The sequence below is a fragment of the Engystomops pustulosus genome, chromosome 7 (assembly GCF_040894005.1).
Source record: "Engystomops pustulosus chromosome 7, aEngPut4.maternal, whole genome shotgun sequence".
NCBI classification, from domain to species: Eukaryota; Metazoa; Chordata; class Amphibia; order Anura; family Leptodactylidae; genus Engystomops; species Engystomops pustulosus.
In genome coordinates this window covers 166793613-166817776 of record NC_092417.1, presented here as the reverse complement: position 1 = coordinate 166817776, position 24164 = coordinate 166793613, and the positions used below count along the sequence as shown (strand labels likewise).

The window sequence follows — 24164 nt, the reverse complement described above, 5'->3', positions numbered from 1 at the left end:
GACTTCTGGGTGTTAGGCATGTTGGGTGTCCATTGGGTCTTGGGTTATTAAACAGAGCAGAGTAATGGAAGCCTTTAACAGAGATGTGAACCTACCCTTCGAATTGAGTGATGTACCTCAGGCTAGACGTCTAGGACAGATGTCGTTCTACCATTGATTATTACGGTTGAGTAGTGAGTGAAGCCATTAGCACACAACACCAGTCTTATCGATCAGGGTCACACACGCCATAGGACGGGGATTTTTTATAGCTACGTCCCAGTGTGATGTACATTTGTAATAATTGCATCCCTACTGTGATCCCTATTGGAAGATCTAAATCAAGCCAACTCATGATCATGATTTGTGGCACGAGTGATCCTCGGAGTCATGTTCTAGTCATTATGGAACTTTTTGGTTCAGTGTGTTTATTTAGGATAGTCATGGGAACATCACAAGATGTCTTGCCCCCTGTTAGTTTATAGTAGGCATCATTGGGAGACTGTGGCTGCAGCGCCACCACAGGGGTTATCAAGTATTACGTGATTCTTATCGAAATCAATAGGATGTCTCTGTGATAAATGGAGGTGCTGAGTCCTCCAGAAAATAACTGCTGCTCTGGCTAATAGATGAGGGTCTTGGATGTGTGACCCCTCTCTGTTAATTATAGGGTATTTGACAGTCTGGTTTCTAAAATAGACAACCCCTTGAACTGATGATCATATCATTATACTGGATCCGGTGACCACAGCAAATCACTTATATCAGCGAACAAGTTCTATCATTCGAGTGAACAGAAAAATGCAGAGACCTGTTTTTGTAAAGTAGAGTCAATTTTCTATTGATTTCGTTAAATGATTACTAACTTTTTAACAAACTTTGCATAAATCAATCGTAGAAGTAAATTCAAGAAACTTTGTAATATATCTTAACGGAGGAAAGTGCTTATTTCTTCACTTCCTTTTGACTTTTATTCGTCTCGCTCCTTCCCTCTTGAAACGTCTGCTGAATTCCATATTGCAAGCAAGAAGATAGAAGCTCACTGAAATATTTTTTTGATCATTAATGTACACTCTGCCCCATCTTGATAGATAAAAAACAAAAATGTTGAAATTTTTGCTAATTTATTAAACAAAAAAAAAACTGAAATATCACATGGTTATAAGTATTCAGACTCTTTGCTGTGATCATATTTAACTCACATGTTGTCCATTTCCTTCTGAACCTGGAGATGGTTCTACTCCTTCATTGGAGTCCACATGTTTAATGAAACTGATTGGATTTGATAAGGAAAGGCAAACACCTGTCTATATAAGGCCTAACCCTCATGTCAGAGCACGTGAGAATGACGAGGTTTAAAGAACTGCCCAAGGAGCGCAGAGGCAGAATTGTGGTAAGACACAGATCTCTCCAAGGTTACATAAGGATTTCAGCAGCACTCAAGGTTCTAAAGAGCACAGTGAACTCTATAATCTTTAAATGGAAGAAGTTTGGGACAACCACAACTCTTCATTGACCTGGCCGTCCATCCAAACTAAGTAATTTTGGGAGAAGAGGTAAAGAAGAACCCCTAGATCACTGTGGCTGAGTCACCAATCACGGCAGTCTCCAGCAGTCGGGGCTTTATGGCAGAGTCTGGAAACCTCTCCTCAGTGCACGAAATATGAAAGCCGCATACAGTGTGTAAAGCACACGAGTTCCTGGTTAAAAAGCTCTTCCAGATGCTCTGGACCTCAGACTGGGCCGAAGGAACAAGACAATGACCCTAAGCACACAGCTAAAATAACAAAGCAGAAGATTCAGAACGTCTCTGTGACCATTCCTGACTGGCCCAACCAGAGCCCCGACTTAAACCCAATGGAGCATCTCTGGAGAGACATGAAAATGTTGTCCACCAATGTTCACCATCCAACCTGAGGGAACTGGAGAGAATCTGCAAAATCCAAATCTGGGGATGTTACATCTTCCCAAGAAGACTCATGATTGTACCAGTTCCAAATCTGCTTCTACTCAATACTGAGCAAATGGGCTGAATATTAATCACCAGGGGTTGAATACTCAGCACCAAGGGAGATTTCAGTTTTTCTTGTTTAATAAATTAGCAAAAATATCTACATTTCTGTTTTTTATCAGTCAAGATGGTGGCAGAGGGCACATTAATGACCAAAAAAGATCTTGCCAAAAAGACATTCTCATCTCCTCTTTTTTTCAGGCTGGTGATCAACTAGATATTGGAATATTCCTCTACATCCCAATCATTATGAATAATGTGTTTATTTTTTATTCCTTCGCAGATTCTCTGAAGGACCACCCAGACCCACCAGCGGGTGTCATCTGGAGAGTCACTGGAGGACTATACAGCATGACTAGAGGAGCCGTCGGGGCCACTCTTGGAGGTGTCGCGTGGGTGGGAAGTAGAAGCTTTGAGCTGACAAAGACCGCAGTTACCAGTGTACCGGCTGCCGGGGTGGGATTGGTTAAAGGTGGAGTATCTGTAGTGACTGGTGGAGTTGGAGCCGTTGGATCTGCTGTTGCCAACAAAGTGTCTTTCGTCCCCAAGAAAAAGGACAAGTTTGATTAATCCAGTTGCTTTGTTCCTCTTATGACCTGCTTGAGCCGCATCAGGACGAGCGCCCCTCTCAACCATCAGCCGGTCCCAGCTGATCACCTGTAGTATTCTATGAGTAACAGAGATGATCAACACCCGATGGCCTTAGCTGAAATCAGAGTAAATCTACTGTAAAAACAAAAATCGATGAAAATCGAGAACCAATATGAAGTCAATGGTAGAATGTAAATTTACCAAATCAATGCATTATCTAATATTTATTTATTGTCTTACTTATATAGCACTGACACATTGAGCAGCGTTGTACAAAGAAATGCAATCACATCACATGCATCAATACCGTGAGTTGTTTTCTTTAGTAGTAGAGTTGAGATGAGTGGATCGGCAGCTCCGCCTAACCCAGACATGTTGCTTGAAGGGCTGCAGGGCGGCCAATCAGGCAGCTTTATGTCCTTAGCAATGAGGCATGGCTGTGATTGGCCAGGCCTGTATACCAGGTGTCTACTTAGCCAATCAAAGCCTTTGCCTAGATGCATAAAGCTGCCTGATTGGCTGCTCTGCAGAACATCAAGTAACATCTCCTGGTTAGGTGGAGCTGCCAATCGGAGAACTTAAAAGTTGGGGTCTGGTTATCTCTACTTTCAAGCCAAGTCTTATAAGGGCCCCAGAGAAATTAAGAAATTTCTGTCTATTGGTAGGGGGTGTCTCAAACAATAAAAATGTCCTACTTACCTCTCTCTCGGTAAGTTTATTGTTTGGATAGAGAAAGAGGAGCAAAAATTTTATGCCTCACTGTTCATTGCACATTTTGGACGAGTTGAACTTAGATTGTGCCTTACGCAGAGAATTTTGGGATTCCAAGAGCGTCATGACTGCACTACTTACATGACTCTGACAATGCCCCGACGGAGCTGATTCAGATGATAAGACATGGGATCACCCGGCGCGGCACCACGGCTCCCGTTATCCTAACAGCTTAGACTTTACCTGCTCTGATCTTAATAAAGTACACGGAACAAAGAAAAGTGGCGTCCCCCCCCCCTCACCCCCCAGGAGCTGACAATGGGTGTAATAACATGGCTGATATCCTTTGTATCTTAATCAGCAGTGACATCTACTTTTCCGCAATGAATATCTGGAATCAGTTTAATTTATTTTCTCTTATTGTCGTCTTTATTAAATTGTCATCTTCTGTTAATATTGTGGCTGGATCACCCATATTGGTATGGAACGGATAGTCCAATGCCACAGTCACCCTAGTACCAGGTAGCAATAAAGCAAGAGTCTTAAAGGGGTTGGCCACTTTACCACATGTTGTTTGTAATGTGTGATTAAATGTGGGGTGGGGGGGGAAGGATTGTAGGTTATTTACCAATATATCTCTATTAAAATTTATTTTCTTGATATGTGAACTATAAAATGGCTGCAGATAGTCATGTGATCTCTATCTGTCCATGATAAATTGTTCTGCCAGTACCTTATGATAGTATTCATGAATATAAGATTAGGGTCCTGGTAGGGGGATTGCTCATATACAGAGGTCACATGACAATTCATCTGCGGCCATTTTGTGGACAAGAACCTCTGGCTGATAAGGGAAAAGACATGAGGCTTCACTTTACACATCAAGAAAGCAGAGCATAACTTTTAATAGATGTATATTGGTAACTTACCTAATATCCTGCCCCCCATACTTACACACACAATGCAGAAAATATGAGGTCAAGTGGTCAACCCCTGTAAAGGAGGTAAAACATGGCTGCTCCATCTAAAATCGTGCCATATCTTAACACTGGTTGCGTTTGGCATTGCAGCTCATTCACTCCAAGCTACGATGCAGGACAAGCAGGCTTCAGGATATCGGAGACCCTGGTTGCGGTTGGTGGTGGTCTTGCAGCCTGTTCCTACCAAACCCCTATGAGAAGTGAAATATAGGGTAGGACAGACTCTACGGTTATTGCCTATTGGTGGTCCTTGATATTGATGTGTTCAACAGGGTAGTAGCACTTAAACTTCCAGAACATGGAGTCACGGTCTACTTCAGAAGAACCCATTACAGATAAGCTTCACTACCTACGAATGTGAATACGCCTATAAAAGGAATAGGCAATTCTTCATCCTACTCTATATTAAGTGTGGGGGCACATGGCAATACGTCTGTGAATTATATACGAATTCATAGTTGTCTTAAAGACTATAATGACCTTCGAGACAAGTAGACAACATCCTACCCTTGAAGACCACAGCAAAAATTCCTGACTTATATCAGACTATAGAGCAAATTCTTGATCCGAGGCCATGAAATCTCCATTATTCAGCACTATACTGGACATATAAAGCCTAATGCACAGACCTTGAGATGATTTATTGGTATCTGGCCTTCTGTCGGGGCTGTCACTCCGAGGAATGATACTTCTAGGACAAGATAACCTTCAGGTTACCGCGTTCCTGCAGCTGTCACTGGCAAAGTTGACCATCTTGTCTACAAAAAGTCATTGCGCCCTTCTCGGTTTTGTCAGAGATGATATACTGTATATTATGAGGAGTCTGATAATAGTGAATGTAACTCTCCGGATGTTTTCTCGTATCTCTCCTCCGACGTTGGTGGCTTACTCTATGTAGCTTTCTGTTACTTCGGGAGACATGAGGCCATCAGGACTTGAGAAGACCTGAAAGTCCCTCATTATTTGCATTACTGTAGCCTCTTTTTCACACTCTTAAGAGAACTATTCCGTTACTTATTCCATTACTTCGTATTTCATGCAAATAAAGAAGAAATAACTCGTGTGCGCAGTGTTCCTGCCGAGGCGTCTTATCTTCCGGACGAGGGTTCCTTTGTTAAGAGAGCGCCTTCCTTTGTTGGATGACTGATTCTTCTGTCATCCGTCTCCTCGGAGCCCAAATTTTAATTTATTGGTGATCTAAAAGCAAAGAATACCTGCGTCTTTCATTTCTTCTTTTTTACCTACAAAAATTTGTCACAGTTTGGCTTCCGAGTTCATCCTATTCGACAGATATTTTCAGAGTGTTTCAGTACGAAAAACTACTGGAATAGAATAAATTTGATTTATTTTTTTTTCGCTTGACCAGAAAGAAGAGATTTAGGCTGTGTTCACACTTCGTTTTTAGTATACGCTGAGCGTACTCCATTTAGATATACTGGCAGACATGGTTGTTGCCTCTGTTTTCTTAATATACAACGTATCCTATGAAAATGCAAGCTACGTCTTTCCATCCTGCTCCCTCCTGCCGAGCAACATAATGGGGGTCATTTACTAAGGGCACGAATCGCGTTTTTCCAACTGGTTACACGAATATTTCCGATTTGCGCCGATTTTCCCTGAATTGCCCCGGGATTTTGGCGCACGCGATCAGATTGTGTCGCATCGGAACCGTGTTGCACGCGACGGAAATCAGGGGGCGTGGACGTAATAAAACCCGACGGATTCGGAAAAAATGCTACATTTTTTTTTAAAAAAAGTGTCGCTTGACACGCGCTTACCTGCACCCAAGATAGTACGGTGAACTTCAGTGCAATCCGACGGACTTCATCGCAGCAGCGCCACCTGGTGGACATCGGGCGCACGACCTTAGTGAATCGCCGGAAGACCCGAATCCGCCGCAGAGAGCGCGCCGCTGGATCGCGAATGGACCGGGTAAGTAAATCTGCCCCAAGATGCTCAGCAGAGGAAATAGAAGCTTATGGGGGCAAATGCAACGTCTTCCCGCCTCTGCTGTGTGCATATGTCAGTCGCTCAGCAGGAGGGACAGTGACATCACTGGGGAGACATCCCTAACATTGGAAGCAGCCAATCACCGGCCGCTGCCATTGTTCACCCCTCCCCTCGAGGCAACGTATCCCACTGGATAAGCATACTGTGGGATACATCTGTGCCATATGTTATAAGGACACTTTGGAAATCTACACAACCTGGTTTCTCCATAGAGTACAGGTGATCTCTGAGGTCTCGATCTGCTTACAATGAGGGTATGTGTCTAGTTTTGGCTAACAAAGCCATAAATGGAAAGATCATAAATGTATCTCTATTCAATGTTCCACTGGTTTTGGCTTTAGCTTCCGTTTAGAAATGGAATCAAAACGCATGGGACGTGCCACGACCCGATCACATATGCATTTCTATGAAAACACTTGTGATCGGTAACCAGCATCTCCTGTCTTGCATTTTACCCCCATTATGGAACGTTGTACATGTCTCTTTTTGAAAATATGGGAACAGCCTGACTTCGACCAAGGACGTAATATAACTTTGGACATTGATTCTGTCATATTCATGTGGTGGTCTCATGATAACAACACTTTTCTGTTACAGTATAGCCATTATAATGGAAGAATATCCTACTTGGCATCTCCTTGTTAAATCTAGAACAAATGCTTCTCTCTCCTACGGGGGGCTCCCAACAAAAGCTAGAAAGACCAGCAATTTGATCCAAATTGTAGGATCAACAAATCTTCCCTAAGTAGTCTACGTAGATGGTCCTTAGTTGGTCAACGGATCGTAAGACTGACTTCAATTCAGTCTTCGAATAAAATAAGGCCATACCCTCACAAGTTCTCGGCTCCATGGAGATATCATATAGCTCTGCTCTGATGTTCTTCTGCCCCTTATAGTTCTTGGCATACCTTGGAGGCTGCGAAACAATCAAGAACGAAGAAGCATAACACATTGGCACATTGACGACCCTCCACTAACTTGACGCATACAAGAGAAAAACTCTTTGTAGGCTTTGACCATATAAAGATGAAACCCAACATTTTTCCATTTATCCCCATTTATGAAACACATTTATTGCTGACTTCCTCTTTATTTTTGAAACGTCACATATAGAAATCCAAAACAAATTTTTTTTTCTACAGATCCCAGGCGTAAAAGACACAACAATCATCTTCAATGCAATCTTTATAAACAATTATAAATAATACAACATGATCCAAAAAATTTGTGCAAATTCCTTCATCGAGAGTCCTATGCAGTCTAGACCAGACAGTAAGAGCAATCGTACATGACAGAAGAATATCCCTTGTGTTTTGGTTTCTGTAAACATTGTAACACCCTCTGCAGCCATAGAAGAAGTAAGAAAGTATTATGACCCATTGTAGGGGGGCAAGAAACCCTCAAAATATGCTTACTGTATGGGAATTAGCTTGATAGGCTAGTTATGGCATCTACTGACCAACCAATGGCTTTATGTGACTCATCTCATGGTTGACGTCTCTTGAGGGTTCTCCTCAAATCTAGAACATTGCTTTGTGTTGTGGAGAACAGTATGGGCCTTGTTAATATTAAGCTAAGCTACTAAAACATTTTCAAGTTTTGCAGAGGTATAACCCTCAATTTATTTCATGTGCTTTATTATCCCTCCCTCGGTAGTGCAACTTTTTGTTTTTTTTCCCCCCAGAGCAAGAAACAAGATCAAGGAGGGGAAACTTTTATAAAAAATATACTCTCCTACGTTATTGTCTCTTCAGTCTTTAGTTATAATTAAATTAACCATCACAAAAATGGGGGAAAAGATCTGTCCTCGATGAGGTTGTAGGAAAGGTTCCTCAAGTCCTGGGAAGAACTCACAGTTTTGTAACCCAGTTGAACCAGTACTTGTCGACAGGCATTCTGGGTAAATTCTACAATGTCATATGATAATATTAGTCTCCAGCTTTCAGCTGTGGCGGCAGAGTTTCGTACTGTGCCGTATTTGTGTTTGGCAGAAGATTGGTCTGCTCGGGTGTTATTCAGGATCCACCTTTCGACATTGGCATCCAATGGAATACCCACAAAGTCATAGATCTCCTCCATCTTTTTCATAGGGTTTCTAGCCAGATCTTCATATCTCAAGAGCATATATCGGCCCTTCAACCAAGGAGGCCGACTTAACCCTGTAGACACAGAATTTAAGTAGTCCTCACAGATTGTTGTAAGCTGGGTGGCGTCTAAATTGTATGGTCTACGACCAGTAGCCCTCCAAATCCTCCATAACCGATATGTGTCCCTGAATGTCTCGCTACGAGAACTCAGTATGCCTCTCGGGTCCCGTACCAACTGGATGACCTTTAAGTTGAGCCTGGGATCTTCCACCAGTGCTCGTAAGTCATTGACCTCTGGGATACGCACTGTTTTGATAGCCACATGTCCATGCTCTTTACACGACTCCATTGCCAGAGTCAGATTTAAGGTTCCACATTTCTTAACACAGTCTCCTTCTTCTGGGTTAATGTCAATGTGTCCCAGGGCATCACATACTGGTGGAGAGCACAAAGCTTTGCTGGCACCTCTTCTGAATAACCTATCTGTGGTGTGGTTGAGTGGCTGTGGCTTTATATAGTTCTCCATAAAATACAAGTCACAGTCGTAAAGACTTCTTAGGAGGTCTCTACTTGCCCCCAACATCACTCTCCTATCAGTGGCACTTTTACTAGTAGTCATTTTGGGTATTAGGGTATACTGAACATGGTAAAGGGGCTCAAATAAGTAGAAGACATCAGTGTGCTGATTGAAGAGTTGTCCTACAAAGGTCGATCCACTGCGAGTAGTTGCCAAGATGAGGATGTGAGTCTTCCTCGAAATATTAGAGTTGGTCAACTGACCATCTTCACAAAGACGATCAGGAGATTCTGTAGGGTCTTGTCCAGGGCTGCAATTATTTGGATTGGGGATGGGGCACACTTGAAAGGATTTGGTGGTAAAGGTCCGGATGGCTGTGTACTGGATAGCAATAGAGGCTAGCGCTAGTAAGAGGACAGCCTTCCAAGAACATTGCATGGCTGGAAACCGTCATTGAGCCTCTTCAAGGTATGCTGTTTACGGAACCTACATGGAAGACACAAAAATATTATATAAAAAATATGAATTATACATCTATCATAATCAGAATGCTATGAGACCACTAGGATAGGAAACCTGTAGGACACCATTAGGTAAGGGATACATCTCATCCGCTTTGAATCCTAATTGCCCACAGTCCTCTCTGTACCTTGTTAGAAGATTTTTTTTTAACTTTTTGACAACATTTGGTCTTATTGATAAGATTTCACTTTAGCGTCTTCAGCTCAGCAACAAAGAACAAAAGGCACCTTGTGCGAAGGCTACAGCCTTGTGAAATTCCCCTATAAGAATCACACATAAAAAGATTTTGGTTTTATGGATTACGAGCTGCGGAGAAGGCTCATTTAATGGGTAGTAGAAAAAAAAAAAATCTTTTCCTCCCTGCAAAGAAATCCAATTCTCCGTCACCTCCAAGGTAATGAGATGCTCTTCTCACTTCTTACTTGCACTTTTGTATGAACGAATATTTCAAGGTGCACTTACAGCTACGTCTCACGAATCATCAAAGACGCCAAGGTGCCACATGTTTTATTGACACCCGTACTGTGATGACAAGAAGTTTCGGGCTATATTGTTGCATCATTTTTTTCCCACAGATTTCGCAAAAGTAAAAACCACCACCATATGGGAGATCTTTACATGTAGTCTTGCACATTTCTATAGTATTATAATTTTTCTCAACTATTTTTGTTTTTCACTTGAGAAATAAAGCAACATTTGGCTTCAACTAAATATGGGGACAAGGTGAACTAGTGTTGACCAATGAATATGTAATAGCTAATAAAACAACCTAGTTTATTATGGTTTAGCATCTTGTACAATAATCGAGGTTTTATAGTATAAAAAATGTAAAAGGTTCAAAAATCCATAATTTCCTCAAGTATCCTTCACCGTTCCATTCCTGAGCATAACATTTGTACTTTCCTTGAGTATTCTTCACTATTCCATTCCTGACCATCTTTTCCATAGCTTCCAAGTATCTCAAATTTGGAATGTCCAGGGTCGGAAAAGTGATGGCCTTATGACCATTCCAAGTAGGAGGTCCCATGGTGGGATTACATGGTCCATGGGTGGTGTGGGACTTACATGCCCCTATTCTATGAACTACAAATTTGGTAAATTGGCCTCACAACCTGGTACAGTGATGATGTCACCAGTCACATGTGCCTGTATTTAATCCAACCAATCAGAGACCTGAAAAGAGTCAGGGATTGGCTGCTGCCACAGTAAACCTCTTTGTCGGGGAAGACCACAGGAAGTGTGGAGCTACGATAGACCAGGCAAGAGTAGGAGCGGAATGGCAAGGGCATTCTATAAGGTCAACATGGAGTTTGTTAAAAATCGATGGGCTGGAACATTTTAATACAATAATATTTTGTTATAAAAACTCCTTCACTTGAAGGTAAACGAAACCACATCACATATTTTCTGCTTTTACAATCCTCTTTTTGTAAAAGATTTCCAAAATTAAGTGGATGGTAAGGATCACTGTAAAGAAGAACCTGGTAGCGAGTCTTCGATTCCTCCGCAGCACCTCCACAGGAGAAATGAAGCATTACATGCTGCCAATAAAATCAACTAGCTTTCTGTATAATGAGTGGATCCTCCAGAGGAAGAGAAATGCTTTGTGTTTGCTTTCTTCTGCAACTAATTAATATATGGACCTTGCCGTATTATTAGCTAAAGGCCTATGGGAAAATGGGGTTTCTACACCCCCTCTTAAGATGCTTACCATAAAATAGGCAAATCTGTCTGCCTTCCCTCGGCAGAGACGACAGGTCACAGTCTTGGAATAAATCTTGTTTCTTCTCTTTATTGAGAGTCTTTCATCCGATAAGTCACCTCTGGAAGAAAAACAATAAGGTCATTTATTGCAGAGAGAGCAATGCTTCATGGTGACAGCCAGGTGACCAGAGAGTGACCCGTGCAAGTCCAATCCCCCCCCGAGCGGCCTACTGTACATCTTCCCTGGTGAATGGATTCTCCTACATTTCTATCCTTCCGCACACATACCCAATAGATTGGGATAGCCTTGCCTCCGCCACAAAGTGTATCCTTGGATGTGTCCATCTCTAGTGTCCCCCTTCATATATTTTCCTATGCATCAGTCCTTCTTTACGTTAGATCTCTACAGAGAAACATACAATAGGTCTAAGGGAGAACATTGTGACATTGTCAGATTAAAGCAAAATCCCAGAATGTGAAGGTCTAGGTCAGTGAGAGCTGCTCCGACTCCATTCTTATGCCCTCATCTTATGAGCCCCAAAAACTGAACCACAGTGGAGGATGGGGATTTCAAAACCAGACCAAAATGGTGTGCTCCCATCATACATTCCCAAGCAGTGGAGTTCAGGGGGATAGGGTTCCCAGATGACCTTTAATAGGAGACAACACAGTGAACCGTAGGTAAGGGCTGAGTTGGTTGATGCAAAGGTAGCAATCACATGTTGGTCGTCATGCCTATGGAGGCAGAAGGTCCCCCTGCTTATGCTCAATCACCCCTGACACTGGATTTTTGGACCTGTGTCCATGTCCTGGGTGGCAAAATACACCTGTATGCTCAGCATTAGCTTGGGGCAACTTAACAGATAAACCTGTTACTGACAGCCAGTCTATCGCAGATTATTAAGGCAGTCACGTGAGTGCTACTTCTGTGAGAGCTTCATTGGATCTGGGGTTGGATTCAAGCTTCACATACTGAGGAGATCCAGACCCTGAGTCACTGTGTGGTGTACTCAAGCTCCCAAACAGCTCATGCGCAGCTCTGTAGCCATATGTAAGCTTTGGCAGCTGAAGTTACCGTTGGGTCGATATCTCTTTAGTACAGCAGCTTGAACAGCATGCAATCTTTGGCAGCTCAGTGACTTTTGGGTCAGAATCTCTTTAGTACAGCATCTTGAGCAGAATGCAGTCTTTGGCAGCTGAAGTTACTGTTGGGTCCGAATCTCTTTAGTACAGTAGTTTGAACAGCATGCAGTCTTTGGCAGCTGACATCACGTGACTGTTGGGTCGGAATCTCTGTAGTACAGCAGTTTGAGCAGGATGCAACCTTTGGCAGCTGAAGTGTCTAAGGGTTATAAATCTCTTCAGTGCAGGACCTTGAGCCACATACAACCTGTGGCAACTAAAGTGACTGTGGGGTCTGAATCTCTTCAGTACAGCAGCTGGACTTTCAAAAGGGGGTGACCGACAAACCCGGAGTAATTGTAATTCTATGGAAATGCAACTCTTCCAGGTCCTAAAGAAGAGATTCAGGAAATGGGGGGCTGCATCTCTTCTTCTTATTTTCAGACCTGCTATGCTGTCCCTTCCCCCTGCATACTCTTGTATTGTACGACATGTTTGCATGTTAATATGAGTTGTAGTTGAGTCACTTTCCTGTTCTATATCTGGGTTTTGGCATCTACAACCAGGTGACTGTACTCCCGCGTAGCCCTCTCTCTGGTAACAGCAGGGCTTGTGTTCCCCCCGTGTGTCTCTCCTAGGTCTGCTCCTGGCGCTGGAGCCATCACAATGCAGACTTTGTCCAGCTGCTGCGGCACATTCACCCTCACATCTCCTCCACTGATGCAATAGTAACAGATCCCCAGAAACCAACAGCAAATCATTCCCGGAATAGTAAATAACTTATCATAGCTAATATATTTTATTAGGTCACAAAGAGAACGTGACCCAATATCTACCCCTACACTATCTGATATAATAAAACAAATATAGGAAAGAGCTATAAAACAGGCAAAAAGAAACTGACCAATCACAGCACAGCTTTCATCTCCTATCAGGCTCTTTGAAAATAAAAGCTGTGTTGTGATTGGTTGCTATGTGCCAGAAAAGCATTTTTACCTAAATATTCCCAAAATGTTATATATACAGGCAGTCCCCGACTTATAGACGACCCCTAGTAACAGGCGGACCCCTCTGCACACTGTGACCTCTGGTGAAGCTCTCTGGATGCTTTACTACAGTCCCAGCTGTAAATCGTCTAACAAAGCTTTATTGATAATCCTTGTTCCCTTAACAGGACAAAAAATTTTTAAATTGTATAAGATTATGAGTAATTATTGGCCTAATATGATGTATGGGAAGTTTGTGAACATATCCTGGTAATTTACAAACCCCCAAAACATTGCCACCCGGACCCCCTACTCCAGGGGTCTCAAACTCGCGGCCCGCGGGACAATATTTTGCGGCCCCCCACCTAAAGTGGGCGATTCGGGCGTCCATTAACGCCCGAATTGCCCACCAGCTAAATAAATCGCGCCTGTCTCTTTAAGACACAGGCGCGATTTATATGCGGAGCGACGCAGCGCCTTTCCGGCAGCTGCATCGCTCCGTTCTAAGCAGTGACACAGGCGTCATGACGTCACGGCGCCTGTGTCACTGTGCGGAGCTGCGGCTTACAGGAGAGCCGTGTGAAGACCGGAGCCGCGCGCCGAGGGGGCAGCTGCCTGCAGGTGAGTATGATTTTTATTATTTTTCATGTATTTTAATTAATTAAATGTGGCTAATAAGTGGTTGGGGAAGTGTTGTGTTATACTGGAAAGGGGGGGAGGACTGTATGTATTATATGGGACTAGAAAATGTTTAGTACTGGGGGGGGGGGGACTCTATATATATCATATGGGGCCATAATTATTTTATACTGGGGGGAATGATGGAATGCTACACATATTATTTGGGGCTATAATTATTTTATACTAGGGGGGGGTGCTGTATTTATTATATGGGGCCATAATTATTTTATACTAGGGGGGGGGGGTGCTGTATTTATTATATGGGGCCATAATTATTTTATACTAGGGGGGGGGTGCTGTATTTATTATATGGGGCCATAATTATTTTATACTAGGGGGGGGGTGCTGTATTTATTATATGGGGCCATAATTATTTTATACTGGGGGGGGGGGACGCTATATATATTATTTGGGACTATAATTATTTTATACTGGGGGGGATTCAGTATATATTATATGAGGCCAGAATCATTTTATACTGGGGGGGCTGTATATTTTATATATCACTAAGCTGGGGGGGGTCTGTATATTTTATATATCACTATATCACTAAGCTGGGGGGGGCTGTATATGGGATACAGTATATTACTAAGCTGGGAGGGGGCTGTATATCGGGTACAGTATATTACTAAGCTGGGGGGCTGTATATTTTATATATCACTATATCACTAAGCTGGGGGGCTGTATATTTTATATATCACTATATCACTAAGCTGGGGGGCTGTATATGGGGTACAGTATATCACTAAGCTGGGGGATGTATATGGGATACAGTATATTACTAAGCTGGGGGGATGTATATGGGATACAGTATATTACTAAGCTGGGGGGATGTATATGGGGTACAGTATATTACTAAGCTGGGGGGATGTATATGGGGTACAGTATATTACTAAGCTGGGGGGATGTATATGGGATACAGTATATTACTAAGCTGGGGCTGTATATGGGGTACAGTATATCACTAAGCTGGGGGATGTATATGGGATACAGTATATTACTAAGCTGGGGGATGTATATGGGATACAGTATATTACTAAGCTGGGGGCTGTATATGGGGTACAGTATATTACTAAGCTGGGGGGATGTATATGGGATACAGTATATTACTAAGCTGGGGCTGTATATGGGGTACAGTATATCACTAAGCTGGGGGATGTATACGGGATACAGTATATTACTGAGCTGGGGGGATGTATATGGGATACAGTATATTACTAAGCTGGGGCTGTATATGGGGTACAGTATATCACTAAGCTGGGGGGCTGTATATTTTATATATCACTATATCACTAAGCTGGAGGCTGTATATGGGATACAGTATATTACTAAGATGGGGCTGTATATGGGGTACAGTATATCACTAAGCTGGGGGGCTGTATATTTTATATATCACTATATCACTAAGCTGGAGGCTGTATATGGGATACAGTATATTACTAAGATGGGGCTGTATATGGGGTACAGTATATTACTAAGCTGGGGGGCTGTATATTTTATATATCACTATATCACTAAGCTGGAAGCTGTATATGGGATACAGTATATTACTAAGCTGGGGCTGTATATGGGGTACAGTATATCACTAAGCTGGGGGGCTGTATATTTTATATATCACTATATCACTAAGCTGGAGGCTGTATATGGGATACAGTATATTACTAAGCTGGGGCTGTATATGGGATACAGTATATTACTAAGCTGGGAGGGGACTGTATATTTGGGGCAAGATTTTATTTAAGCTGTAGGGGATCTGTATATGGGAGCTGTATAGAATTTAATTGGGGGGTGAATAACGAGGCCTTTAAATATATGAGAGCAGGGCTTTATAAAAATAAATTTATTATATATATATTCATTAGGGGGTGCTATATATTTGATCAGGGTTGCACTGTATGTAAAATCATGTAACATAATAACAGGGTGGGATATATTAGTTCTAGGATACAATTGGGGGTGTTGTATATTGATTGGTGCTTAGCATGCTATAATTCCAGTACTAATGTGTGTATATATATATATATATATATATATATATATATATATATATAAAATGAAGGGATGTTTTATATGTGTGGAGAGTGCGGTCAGTTGTGTTGTGAGGGGTATATATTATTTAGGAGCACAGTGTTGTTATCCAGGAGACTTTATACTGTAAGTGACTGTGGTATTTTTAGGGACGCCGGGTGGAGATGCTGCACGGAGCTGAAGATATCCGGCCGTGTACTCAGCAGTGATACTTCATGGATTGGAGAACCCGGAATAAAGTCCTCCTGATGGAAGAGATTGTCATCTATAAGGTACTAGATGTCACTAATGGATCTCAGTTCCTGTAGTCACAGTGTCAGTGCGCTGTCTGTAGGGTTGTTAATTGTTAGTAAAGTTTAAGGATTTACTTAACATGGAGCGGGGGGGGGGCAGCATTTTAATATTCGCCTCAGGCAGCAAATATGCTAGAATCGGCCCTGCACCCAGAGGTCGCGTGATGAGGCGCCATTACCCCCCAAAATAATTGCCATGCGTAAAATTACGCTTGGCAATTATTCCCTGTAGCGCGCAGGCTGAGCGGTTCAGCGCGCGCTGCAAATGAGGTAAATGTCTGTAGTGCGATCACAGCGCGCGCCGGGCCGCTCAGCAGGACACGTGACACAGTGATCAGTGTCAGGGGCGCGCCGGAGAGACCCGGAGTGAGAGCACCGGCCCCTGGGGGAGACATGTGGGCCGCAAAGCTGCTGCTCCCCGTCCTGCTCCAACTCTCCCTGCCCGCAGCTGCCTGCGTTTGTGATCGACGCAGTGCCGGGTGAGTGTAGTCAGTGTAGTGTTCTGTGAGTGTGCAGTGTTCTGTGAGTGGTGAGTATGTGCAGTGTTCTGTGAGTGTGCAGTGTTCTGTGAGTGGTGAGTATGTGCAGTGTTCTGTGAGTGTGCAGTGTTCTGTGAGTGGTGAGTATGTGCAGTGTTCTGTGAGTGTGCAGTGTTCTGTGAGTGGTGAGTATGTGCAGTGTTCTGTGAGTGTGCAGTGTTCTGTGAGCGTGCAGTGTGTGCAGTGTTCTGTGAGTGTGCAGTGAGGGGCGAGCATGTGCTGTGCGGTGAGTGTGTGCAGTGTGGTGAGTGTGTGCTGTGCGGTGAGTGTGTGTAGTGTGGTGAGTATGTGCTGTGCTGTGAGTGTGTGCTGTGCTGTGAGCGTGTGCAGTGTGTGCTGTGTGGTGAGCGTGTGTGCTGTGCTGTGAGTGGTGAGTGTGTGCTGTGCTGTGAGTGTGTGCAATGTGTGCTGTGTTGTGAGCGGTGAATGTGTGCTGTGCTGTGAGTGTGTGCAGTGTGGTGAGCGGTGAGTGTGTGCTGTGCTGTGAGCTGTGTTGTGAGTGTGTGCTATGCGGTGAGTGCTGTGTTGTGAGCGGTGATTGTGTGCTGTGTGGTGAGCGTGTGCAGTGTGTGCTGTGCGGTGATCGTGTGCAGTGCTGTGAGCGGTGAGTGTGTGCTGTGCTGTGAGTTTGTGCAATGTGTGCTGTGTTGTGAGCGGTGAGTGTGTGCAGTGTGGTGAGCGGTGAGTGTGTGCTGTGCTGTGAGCGGTGAGTGTGTGCTGTGAGCTGTGTTGTGAGTGTGTGCAGTGTGAGTGTGTGTGTGTGATGTATTACCGAAATTTTCATACTCCTCCTCGGGTAAAAATACTCCTCAAAAACGGTGAGAGGAGTATTTTTACCCTTCTGGAAAAATGTTAGTGCGAACTCTGCTGATGCTCATCTTCAAGCTGTGCTGAGGGTCTCAACTGCTTCCTCACTTACGCCAAATGTGGCTCGGCTATGCAAGAGTAAGCGCTGTCAGATCTCTAGCAGCAAGAAGTAGGCAGATAAAGCCATGTACAAACAGTTTATGTCCATTCATGTTCTGAAAGTTAAATGTTAAAGAACTGTTAATAAAAACATTTGAATCTGAATAATGTTATTTTGTAAGCGCATTTTTTGTGGAAAACTTGATGCGGCCCAGCCTTACCCAGAATCTACCTCCAGCGGCCCCCAGGTAAATTGAGTTTGAGACCCCTGCCCTACTCCCTACAGTATCAAAGATGGCTGACATACAGAAATGCAGACTAGAGTAGGAAGAGGAACCTGAATAAATGCTCAAATTCTCGTAAAATAAATAATGAAGCACATTTTTATTGTTTTGTGTTTACATCCCCAATACAAACCTACTTATGTGTCTCCATGGTAACAGACTACGGACCCTGTTTCCTGTAGTCGTGCTCCCATAGCTGTGATATTTTCATCTGCAGTCACTGGTATAAGCAATGTACACGTCTACAGATACAGGGAGGGTGATCCAGCACAGAAGGGGTGAGGAGATATCTACCCCCTTCTCCCCCCCCCCCCCCCCCCCCCGTGCCATGATGCCCCTGAGGGCTCACAATCACTGGCCATATATTGACAGTGCTGTCTTTTAGTAAATGTTCCTCTTCCTGTACCTGACAGAACAGTCTATTCAGACAGCGCCGCATAAACCTGCGCACACAGGGAGACTCTCCAGCTCCAGCCGACTGGAGAATTTGGAAATTTCCACCTCTCATTAGCAGAAAGTGAAGAAGTAGCAGCTGCTGCATCACATCCAAGGCCAGCGCTCTACATATTCCCATACAGTCACACACTATACTATAGCGTCATCTTATAGTCATACATTACTACATACATGTACTGGGTTTGCAGGGTTTGCAGCCAGATCTTGTGCAGTGAGCTCTGCAGATTTTTGCAGATTTTTGTGGCAGATAACTTTTAAAAAAGCATTAGCAAAGCGAGTGTATGAGCTTGGCGGCGAGTGTGCATTGATCTGAAGTGTGTGCAGTGTCTTAAGTGTGACTTAGGTTTAAGGGACTTAAGTTTGAGGGGCTTTAGCAGGTAACTGCTGTGTTCTGTGTTACTTTGACTGTAAATTCTTCTTCTTTCTGTGCATAATTCTATTGTAATCCCCATTAGAACAATGGACTCCATAAGTGGCATTGCTACACGGTGTACATCCTGTGCCATGTATGCTTTCCTTGAACAGCCGTTCGAGGGGGAATACTGCTGTGTGGGGTGTGTGAAAATTGCTCACCTGGAAGCCCAGATTCTGGATCTAAATGAGCAAGTTTCAAGGCTGCGGGCAATTGATAATATGGAACGAAGTTTGCTGCTCCTGGAGCACAAACTCTCTGGGGAAGATGGTTGTGGGGAGGGAAGTATGGAGGTGCAGAGTGAAGGGGCAGCTAGTTGGGTAACATGTAGAAGGCGGGGTAGAGGGAAGAGTTGTAGAGAGTCTAGTCCTGATCTGGTGCACCCCAATAAGTTTGCCAGGCTGGCGGATGAGGGGGATATCAGCTCTGGGGTAGCAATGCTGCAGAAAGATGTGGCCGCTAGCAACCAGGGGAATGTGTGCTCCAGTAAGAAGGGTAATGGGAGCAGAGGCAAGGTCAGACAGGTGCTGGTAGTGGGAGATTCGATTATTAGGGGAACACACAGGGCAATCTGTCACAAAGACCGTGCATACCGAACAGTGTGTTGTTTGCCGGGTGCTCGGGTTCGGCATGTTGCGGATCGGGTTGATGGATTACTGGGAGGGGCTGGTGAGGAACCAGCGGTCATGGTCCACATTGGCACTAATGAGAAAGTAACAGGTAGGTGGAAGGTCCTTAAAAATGATTTCAGAGATTTAGGCCATAAGCTCAGGGCAAGGACCTCAAAGGTAATTTTCTCCGAGATACTGCCTGTACCACGTGCCACACCAGAAAGGCAGCGGGAGATCAAGGAGGTAAATAAGTGGCTCAAAAGTTGGTGTAGGAAGGAGGGGTTTGGGTTCATGGAGAACTGGGCTGACTTTTCTGTGGGCTACAGGCTCTACAGTAGGGATGGGCTGCACCTCAATGGGGAGGGGGCTGCTGTTTTAGGGGAAAAAATGGCTAGAAGGTTGGAGGAGTGTTTAAACTAGAGACCTGGGGGGAGGGCAACTACACTTGTGCAGGGCAACTAGACGGTGTACATAGAGAGCTGAGAAGAGCCATAGTCCATGGGGGAGGAAGGGGGGCTGGAATGAGATTGGGGAATAAGGACAAAAGGAATACGGACAGGGAAAACCATATAAAGTGTATGTACACAAATGCCAGAAGCCTCACAAACAAAATGGAGGAACTGGAACTCTTGATGTTGGAACGGAAATATGATATAGTGGGTATCAGCGAGACATGGCTGGACAGTAGCTATGACTGGGCTGTTACTATAGATGGTTATAGTCTTTTTAGAAAGGATCGTATAAATAAAAAAGGGGGAGGGGTTTGTTTATATGTGAATTCTCGCCTCAAGCCCGTCCTGCGAGATGTCATCAGTAACGCAAATGTGGAGTCCCTATGGGTGGAGATAAGAGGGAAAAAGAATAATAAAATATTACTAGGGGTTTGTTATAAGGCTCCAAATATAATGGAGGCAGCAGAGGAAATGCTGATAAGTGAAATGGATGCGGCTTCAAAGCATGGTGAAGTACTTATCATGGGGGACTTCAATTACCCAGATATTGACTGGAGGGCAGAAACCTGCAGGTCCTTCAAAGGCAGCAGGTTCTTGTCAACAACAAAAGACAATTACCTGTCGCAACTAGTCCTGGAGCCAACAAGAGGGGGGGCGCTGCTGGACCTTATCCTTACCAACAGACCTGATAGGGTATCAAAACTACAGGTTGGGGGGAACCTGGGGAATAGTGATCATAATATCATTGATTTTGTATTAAGCTTTACTAAGCACGTTAGTGAAGGGGCAACCAACACTCTAAACTTCAGGAGGGCAAATTTTCATCAACTAAGGGAAGACCTTAAAGGCATAGACTGGGATAATGCTCTCAAAGACAAAAGCCCCCCCCAAAAATGGGACTTTTTCTCATATATTCTGAAAAAGTCCTGTGAGAAACACATACCTTATGGGAAAAAGCATAAAAGGAACAAGAAAAAGCCTATGTGGCTAACTAGTCTTGTAAGGAAAGCAATAAGCGAGAAAGATAAAGCGTTTAAGGTGCTAAAACGTGAAGGTAGCGATGAGGCATTACAGGATTATAGAGAGAAAAATAAATCCTGTAAAAAGCAGATAAAGGCCGCAAAAATAGAGACTGAGAGAAATATTGCCAGGGAGAGCAAAAATAATCCCAAATTATTTTTCAAGTATATAAATGATAAGAAACTAAAAACAGAGAGTGTGGGTCCCCTTAGAAATAACATGGGGGTCATGGTGGAAGGAGATGAGGAAAGGGCCAATCTACTGAATGTCGCCTTCTCAACTGTTTTTACCCAGGAAAATCCCCTGGTGGAAGACACAATGAGGAATAATGTAAATTCTTTTTATAATGTCAACAGTTTAACCCAGGAAGAGGTACGGCGCCGCCTCGCATCCACTAAGATAGATAAATCACCTGGGCCAGATGGCATACACCCCCGGGTTCTGCATGAATTATGCACGGTGATAGACAGACCATTATTTTTAATATTTGAAGATTCACTGAGGACTGGTTATGTTCCACAGGAATGGCGCATAGCAAATGTGGTACCAATATACAAAAAAGGATCAAATAGCGATCCTGGAAACTACAGACCCGTAAGTCTAACTGCTGTGGTGGGGAAAATATTTGAGGGGTTTATTAGAGATGCTATCCTGGAGTATCTCACTGTGCACAACCTTATAACCCAGCGTCAGCATGGGTTTATGAGAGATCGGTCCTGTCAGACTAATCTGATTGGTTTCTACGAGGAGGTAAGTTCAAGACTGGATCTGGGGGACGCTGTGGATGTTGTATATCTGGACTTTTCAAAGGCATTTGACACCGTGCCACATAAAAGGTTGGTATATAAAATGAGACTGCTGGGAGTAGGAGAAAATCTGTGTATCTGGGTAAGTAATTGGCTTAGTGATAGAAAACAGAGGGTGGTCATTAATGGCACATTCTCAGATTGGGTTGATGTTACCAGTGGAGTGCCACAGGGGTCAGTATTGGGGCCACTTCTTTTTAATATTTTTATTAATGACCTTGTAGTGGGTTTACACAGTCAAGTTTCAATATTTGCAGATGATACTAAGCTGTGTAAAGTAATAAATACTGAGGTCGATAGTTTAGCATTACAGAGGGATTTGTGGAAGCTTGAGGGATGGGCAGAGAAATGGTTGATGAGGTTTAATGTAGATAAATGTAAAGTTATGCACTTGGGCCATGGAAACAAAAAGTATAATTATGTTCTAAACGATCAATTACTTAGTAAAACTGAAGCTGAAAAGGACTTGGGGATATTGGTGGATGGTAAACTTAATTTTAGTGACCAGAGCCAGGCGGCTGCTGCTAAAGCAAATAAAATAATGGGATGTATCAAGAGAGGAATAGATTCTCATGATAAAGACATAGTTCTGCCCTTATACAAATCCCTGGTCAGACCACACATGGAATATTGTGTACAGTTTTGGGCACCAGTATATAAAAAGGATATAGTAGAGCTGGAACGGGTGCAGAGGAGAGCAACCAGGATTATTAGGGGAATGGGGGGACTAGAATACAATGACAGATTACAAAATTTGGGATTATTCAGTTTAGAAAAAAGACGACTGAGGGGAGACCTCATTACAATGTACAAATACCTGAATGGACAGTACAAGGATCTCTCCAAAGATCTTTTTATACCTAGGCCTGTGACCAGAACAAGGGGGCATCCTCTACGCCTAGAGGAGAGGCGATTTTACCATCACCATAGACAAAGGTTCTTTACTGTAAGAGCAGTGAGACTCTGGAACTCTCTGCCGCAGGAGGTTGTTATGGCGGACTCTATGTACATGTTCAAGAGAGGCCTGGATGACTTTCTGGAGAGAAAAAATATCACAGGTTATGTGGATAAAACATTTATTTAATTCTTGAAGGTTGGACTTGATGGACTTGCGTCTCCTTCCAGCCTTATATACTATGATACTATGATACTGCAACACTGTCATACAGTCACACACTGTCATACACTATACTATAGCGTCATCTTATAGTCATACATCACTACATACATGTACTGCAACACTGTCATACAGTCACACGCTGTCATACACTATACTATAGCGTCATCTTATAGTCATACATCACTACATACATGTACTACAACACTGTCATATAGTCACACACTATGAGCTCTAACTATGATACACTAGCATCATCTTATAGTCATACATATATACATACACGTACTATAACACCCTCATACAGTGACACACTATGAGCTCTAACTTCACTAGCGTCATCTTATAGTCATACATCTCTTTTTTTTTTTTTTTAATCAAACATTTTTATTAGGCTTTTACATTTTTTAAAACATAGACATTAGTCATACATCTCTACATCCATGTACTACAATATCATACAGTCACACACTATGAGCTCTAATTATGATACAAAATCAACAGTATACTACAGCGTTATCTTATAGTCATACATCATGTACTAAAAAATATCATAGTCACGCACTGTGGGGCAGATTTACTTACCCGGACCCGTCGCGATCCCCGCTGTGTGTTGTCCAACGAGGATTCGGAGCTGCCGCGATTCACTAAGATTGTGCGCCCGATATCCTGCATGTGTCGCTTCCCCGCTCAGGTCCGCCGGAGTTCACCTTCTTCTTCCCGGTGCATGTAAGTGCTGATCTAACGACATGATTTGCTTTTTAAATTCTGCGGTTTGTCCGAATCAGTCAGGTTGTCCGACGTCCACCCTTCCCGATTTGTGTCACTTGCAAGCCAGCGCCGATGCAACACAATACGATCGCGTTTGCCTGAAACCCGGGGCAATTCAGTGCAAAACAGAAAAAAAATGCACAACCCGACGAAAGTGCGGCGTTCGGACCCTTAGTAAACGTGCCCCTATATGTTATCACACTGCTGTACGGTAAGTCACACGGCATGTACAACATTGTCGTTCAGTCAGACATTACGTACTACCACATTGTTGTACATCAAGTCGCTCATCATATTCAGCCATATGTCATACACTCACACATTACATACAATACTGTTAAACACTTATAACATACACAATCATACATAAAATACAACACTGTCATACATATATGTTCACACATTATTTACAACACCCTCATACAGTTACACATTACATACTATCACAGTGTGGTACAGTACGTCACATATCACATACAACACTGTCATACGGTCATGCATCACATGCTGTAACACATTTATAGTTGCATATCACACACAATAAGGTTATCACATACTGACATGCAGT

The 24164-nt window shown here is 43.3% G+C and overlaps 2 protein-coding genes across 3 annotated transcripts in view; one reads left to right on the top strand and one right to left on the bottom strand.

The window, feature by feature from the left end:
* The window catches only part of LOC140071277 (transmembrane protein 263-B-like), a 110944-nt gene extending 108147 nt beyond the window's left edge, over window positions 1-2797 (top strand). For both annotated transcript variants that reach the window (XM_072118835.1, XM_072118836.1), the window contains one exon: window positions 2274-2797. In XM_072118835.1, coding sequence (XP_071974936.1) covers window positions 2274-2560 — 287 coding nt within the window. In that variant the 3' untranslated portion in view covers window positions 2561-2797. The remainder of the gene's footprint in view (window positions 1-2273) is intronic.
* A 4598-nt stretch (window positions 2798-7395) lies between these two features.
* The window catches only part of LOC140071276 (carbohydrate sulfotransferase 1-like), a 33797-nt gene continuing 17028 nt past the window's right edge, over window positions 7396-24164 (bottom strand). Inside the window, exons 2-3 of the mRNA XM_072118833.1 lie at window positions 11120-11231; window positions 7396-9372 (exon numbers count right to left, since the gene is read on the bottom strand). Of these exons, the coding sequence (XP_071974934.1) occupies window positions 8062-9324 (1263 nt within the window). The 5' untranslated portion in view covers window positions 9325-9372; window positions 11120-11231 and the 3' untranslated portion in view covers window positions 7396-8061. The remainder of the gene's footprint in view (window positions 9373-11119; window positions 11232-24164) is intronic.